Genomic DNA, 6180 nt, shown 5'->3' on the forward strand with positions numbered 1-6180 from the left:
AAGATAATCAATTACATACATAGTAACCTAATGGGTTTGATATTATTAATGGGCTGTGGAACCCCAACAGGCGAACACTAACGTGGCCCACAAAAGTTTTTTTTGGCTGTTGCCATTTGGCAGCATGCATAATCCTCTAGTCTCAAGTGTGCTCCACGTGGCATCACTTCCTTAATTTATTTGATATCTTCATTGGAGAACCTTTAGTCGTTATCAAGCCAGTTATTTGACGTTAAAAAAACGCCCGTGGTATTCGAATAGGAACAAAATTGCATTCAAGTCCCCACATGTTATAGGTAATTTTCATATACCACCCTCACACTTCGTTAATCATTTGATTATACCATATTTTACCAATTGTAGTTCAAGATTCATCTTCAAGGCAATGAAAGTCACATGGTCATTTCATGGTTGAATTAATGTAAAATAGTATTTGACATGCAAATCAATAACTTTTTAGATATAAAAATAATAATCCATGTTATTAATATATTACAATGATTATGACAAAATAATGTTGAAATTACATGTAAATAAAAAGTTATATATATATATATATATATATATATATATATATATATATATATATATATATAAAAAGTGGTTTGATAGTCGTTGATTGAATCAATAATGACTTAGTCAGACAAAATTCTGAATTTGATTGAGTAAGAAATATGTCAAAGGAGTCAATATCGAATCAAAGGCTGCTAAGTATCAAACACCCTAAAATAGTAAAATGACGGAGTCGAGTCGGATCCAACCTCTTACAAGAACTAATAAAAGACATATATCTAATTCAAGGGTTAAAACTTGCAACTTTGAAAACGTAAGGGGCAGTTTTTGTAGAATCGCTTTGTATAAATAATACTTTGACGAGAAAAAAAGTCAACCATTTTAGCGCAGACGTTATCCATTGCTGGCCACCGCGAGCTCTCGACGGAGAAACAGAGAAACAAGAACATGTACGCGAAGCAAAAGCAATTAGGGCGGAGGCTTGAACGAAGAAATGCATTCAAAAATGTCGATTATGACGCATCTACATCGACCTCATCATCTTCTTCTTCGTCTTCGCCCTTGTTTGATATTCAATCAGCTCATCGAACTCAATCACTTGATATTCGTTTGTTATCGGATGGAATTAGTCACCGGGTTGAAGGAAATGAAGGCGAGGTCGACCTGATTTGCCGGTCTCTAGGGCTGTCTGGGCCGGAAGATTTTGCAATTCCGGCTGCTGATTGGGAAGCTCATAAAGCTTTCTCTCCAACGGGTAGTAATTATTTCATTGGTTCTAGATTTGGTTGTTTTACTCCGGATTCAACCAATCAATCTCCAAGGAGTGATTTCTCGGAGGGTTTTGAATCTCCAGCCACGGTTAATTGCGACGAGGTCCAGCTTGATATTGGATATTTGCGATTAACAAAGGCGGAGGAAGTTAGGGTTTTGGTGGACAATGGAGGTAGAAATGGTGGCGATGCTGTGATCGGAACTGGAATCAGTGAGATCAAACGTGTAAACGAGTGTTCGGAAGGTAATGGTAAAGGTAGAATCAAGGGTGTCCGACCGCCGTTACTTGCTCGTCCTCCTGCTATGCCACGAGTGATTGTCGATAATCCTGGTTCCGGTGGGGTTTCAGTTCGTCGTTTTGCTCCAGTTATCAGCTCGTTAACTGAAGATACGGCGGCGTATGTAAAACCTCCGGCTGCTAAAAATGCAGTGCCAAGTGGGACGATGACATTAAGATCCATTCTTCCTCAATCTATCTTGGATACAACCGATTGTGAGGATGATGTTTGCTCTACTGCAACCCCTGAACTCGATTTTTTTGTTTCACCAAATGGATCTGTGAGGTTCAATATCAAAAACTGGCAGAAGGGCGATTTTCTTGGAAGTGGGTCGTTTGGAACTGTTTATGAAGGCTTCAATGAGTAAGTGATGCAATTCTCTATTCCATCTTCACTTTCCAGTTCCTGAGAGGAACTTATACGTTTATTTGTAGGTATGGATTCTTTTTTGCAGTGAAGGAGGTCTCCTTGCTTGATCAAGGAACCCAAGGACAGCAGAGCATTCTTCAACTTGAACAGGTGATTTATAACAACCATAATTTATGGTTTACATAATCATTGACCCTTGATTTGCTGCACATTGAGTTGTTTTCATATTCCACATTGTTTCAGGAGATATTTTTATTAAGTCAATTCCAACATGATAACATAGTTCGATACCTTGGGACAGATAAGGTATGCTTCTTATTTCTTATCAATGAAACTAGTTTGCTATTTGAAGCATTTAAACCCTAAAAACATGATGGTGTTTCAGGATGATGGAAAACTATACATCTTTCTTGAACTTGTACCCAAAGGTTCTTTAGCAAATCTTTATCAAAAGTATCACTTGCGGGATTCCCAAGTGTCTACATACACAAGGCAGATTTTGAGTGGTTTGAGTTATCTTCATGACCGAAATGTAGTACATAGGTAAAACTTCATGCTCCTTCTAAAAGATTTATATATATATATATATATATATATATATATATATATATATATATATATATATATATATATATATATATGTATATATAAATTTCATATTAATCTTTCAGGGATATAAAATGTGCTAATATATTGGTCGATGTTAGCGGATCTGTAAAGCTTGCAGATTTCGGGTTGGCAAAGGTAAATGCCACATATAGTCATTTATTTTATTTTTTTCTCTATGAGTATATATAAATATATCTACTATATTTAACACCTTTTTTTTTATCATAGGCGACGAAATTAAATGACATCAAATCTTGCAAGGGGACTCCATATTGGATGGCACCCGAGGTTATTTCTATCTCTTGATAACATATGTCTGCTGTCTGTGTCTGAAACAATTTTGTTGTGCATCCCAGGTTGTTAATAATCGAAAAAACAAGGGATATGGACCTGCAGCCGATATATGGAGTCTCGGGTGTACTGTGTTGGAGATGCTAACAAGTCGAGTTCCATACTCCCACTTAGAAGGGGTACATACAACACTCACATCAATATTTCCTTTTTTTTTTTAATCTATATAGTCCTTTCAAAATAATTGAATTATATATATTTAGCAAATATTTCTTCTTTTTACTTTTTTTTTTAACCAAGTTTATGTTATTGTAGATGCAAGCATTATTCAGAATTGGTAGAGGCGAACTACCTTCCATTCCTAAAACATTGTCTGAAGAGGCCCGGGATTTCATACTTCAATGCTTACAAGTTAACCCAAACAATCGGCCTACTGCTTTCCAATTATTGAATCACTCATTTGTGAAGAGTGCAGTGTGCATGAACTTAAGCCCTGTTTCTCCACTATGTGGGGCCCGATTACCTTGAGCATATTTGCAGAAATGGTCAAGGGTTATAGTCTCAACAACCATATTGGGTATTGGGCTTTAAGTCAGCCCACTAGCTAGACCTAGATGGTTGTTATGTGTATCTGATGTACATCTCACATGATTCTTATTGGATTGAGCTGTGAGCCTGTGACAAATCAGAGAATGCTGGAAAAACAACTCGTTTTGTAGTGGTATCTTGTAAATAGTGATTGTGTTTGGTAGTTATGGTTTTTTTTTTTGGTAGATGGGGGAGTCATTCACATTGTTTTATGAAATAAGAAAGTAGTAAACTAATGAGATAAATTGGTAGTTATGGTTCTATCTTTTTGTGTGTTCTCAGTGTTGAACTTTATCATAACTAATGATAGAAATCACAAAGTAGTCGACAACTAATGAGTAATGAGAGATATTACAACTCTTTATAAATAGTTTCCAGTGGTAGTTGGATTTGTGTTTCAGAAAAGAAAAAAATAAATGGTCTCGTGGTTTTTTTAGATCTAAAGTTTAGTCCTCATGGTTTAAAAAATATTATAAATGGTACATATGCTTTTAAAGATTAACTCCGTTAAGTTTTATTCGTTAACTAAAAGATATAAGATATTTTCATCATTTCCCTGCCACATATTTTCATTTATTTTTTTTAAAATTAAATATAATTATTTAATATATAAAAGCTCTCTCTCTCTCTCTCTCTCTCTCTCTCTCTCTCTCTCTCTCTCTCTCTCTCTCTCTCTCTCTCTCTCTCTCTCTCTCTCTCTCTCTCTCTCTCTCTCTCTCTCTCTCTCTCTCTCTCTCTACAATTCACCACACTATAGTAAACCAACGCCGCCACCAATCAATCAACTCCAACATCCTCTCATTTTTTTACATCTTGAAAATCAGATTTGAGAACCACCGAAGCATCTGAAACCCTTGATTACTCGTCCAACCCAAGGCCAAGTTTCTCGACTGGTGAGATGTTGGAGCAAGGCTGATGATGGTGGTGAGATGATTTCTTCCCATAATAACTGATAATGCTTCAATGGTTTCTTCTCCCCCCAAAACTCACTTCGATTCTCGATGTCAACAAAAATTCTGCCATTATTTAGTGATGAAATCAAATCTGCAAAGAATAAGATGAAACCTCTCCATCTCCGTCGTCGATTTAATGGTGAATCCTCTCAATCTTCATCATCTACGTACTGTTGCTCCTTCTTCTCATCTTTCAACCGCACAATTCATCAAATCCATCTACAGCCATGAAAATCCCTCCCAAGAATCACCAATATGTTCCCCCAAATCTCTCATCCACCATCACCTACAATCTCATTATGAATCTCGCTACAAGTCAATTAGGGCTTGAAACGATTTCAACTTGATAACTTTGGGTGAATGTTTTGTTTGTGAAGAGGAGTGAGTGAAATAAGGGTGAAGATGAAAGGAAGCAGGAGATGGGTCAATGGAGGTGATTTAAGATTTTAGATTCTGGAAAACAAGGGTGAAGATGAAAGCTCAAACTCGATTTCTTATTTACCAATCGTAGGTTGTAGTTATGAGACTGAAAAATCTTTAGTGGGTTGTACCTTTATTTCTTAACATTCATCTAAAAATTCTAACCCACGGGAATGATGATGAGAAGGTGGAGGAGAAGAGATATTGATTTCAATAAAGGTGGTGGTATGTGTTTTGGGAGAGGGGGGAGGTATATATATATATATATATATATATATATATATATATATATATATATATATATATATATATATATATATATATATATATATATATATATATATATATATATATATATATATATATATATATATATATATATATATATATATAGAGAGAGAGAGAGAGAGAGAGAGAGAGAGGACCTTTTATATATTAAATAATTATATTTAATTTTTTTCGAAAAATCAAATAAGAGAAAATATCATAAATGCTCTGTAACATTTGAATTTGGTATGTTCATATTTAACCCTCCATAATAAAAAAGTATTGTATTTCGGTCCTTTTTGTTAGTACGTGGGGCGCACCCTAGTGTACGCTTGGCGTACTTACTGAGTTTGGTCGCGGAGCTCATCCACGTACGTTGGGCGTATGTGGAGTACGTTGGGCATACGTGAGCAGCCATGAAACCCTAATTTTAGGGTGTTGCACCCTATTTAAACCTTATGATAGCCTCACTAGGTCATGTTTAGACAGCCTCCATCCCCTCTCATCCAGAAAATCGAACCCTAAGTGAGATCTTGAGAGTTTCAGCTTTAAAGTGTGATTGTTGATGCTTTGTTAAGGAGAAGAAGAAGTGAACCATTTGGAGTTGTGCTTGGAGCTTGAAGATATGAGATTTGTTCATCATTTGCTTTCCTTGTGAGGCAAAAAGCTTCCATCTTTCTAATCCATGATGTTAGATCTAGTTTGCTGCCATTTTGTGCTTTTTGAGTCCATGGTTTGATTGTTGAGCCTCTTAATTCACTTTAGAAGTGAATTATGGTATATCTAGGGTACTTTTGGTCCCTTTGTCCATAAAAAATGCAAGCTTTATGGTATTTGTGGTCTCATGCATGTGTTAAGTCATTTGTTAAACTCTTTTGAGCTCTAAGAGCCTCATTAAGCCATGCATGCACGTAAAGTTGACAACTTTACGTGATAAACCACCTTAAGGAAGTCAAATCTAAGTGTTGGAGTGAAGTCTTAACCGTTTAAGAGCTGAATAAGAAAGTTGGCCAAATTGGTGGATTACGTTGGGCATACAAGCAAGTACGTTGCGCGTACAAGCCCTAAAGTGAGTACGCTAAGCGTACGAGCTGAGTACTCCCTATGTACTCAGTAGTGGG

General features: G+C 36.1%; 1 protein-coding gene across 1 annotated transcript; it reads left to right on the forward strand.

Annotated features, from left to right (window-relative positions):
• Positions 1-878: 878 nt before the first annotated feature.
• Positions 879-3692, forward strand: LOC111903444 (mitogen-activated protein kinase kinase kinase 1). The gene is made up of 8 exons (XM_023899218.3): positions 879-1925; positions 1997-2081; positions 2175-2237; positions 2317-2474; positions 2603-2675; positions 2769-2828; positions 2897-3010; positions 3147-3692. The coding sequence occupies exons 1-8, from the start codon at positions 961-963 to the stop codon at positions 3357-3359; spliced, it is 1731 nt and encodes a 576-aa protein (XP_023754986.1). The 5' UTR covers positions 879-960; the 3' UTR covers positions 3360-3692.
• Positions 3693-6180: the final 2488 nt, after the last annotated feature.

This window comes from Lactuca sativa, chromosome 9 (genome assembly GCF_002870075.4).
Source record: "Lactuca sativa cultivar Salinas chromosome 9, Lsat_Salinas_v11, whole genome shotgun sequence".
Taxonomy (NCBI): Eukaryota; Viridiplantae; Streptophyta; class Magnoliopsida; order Asterales; family Asteraceae; genus Lactuca; species Lactuca sativa.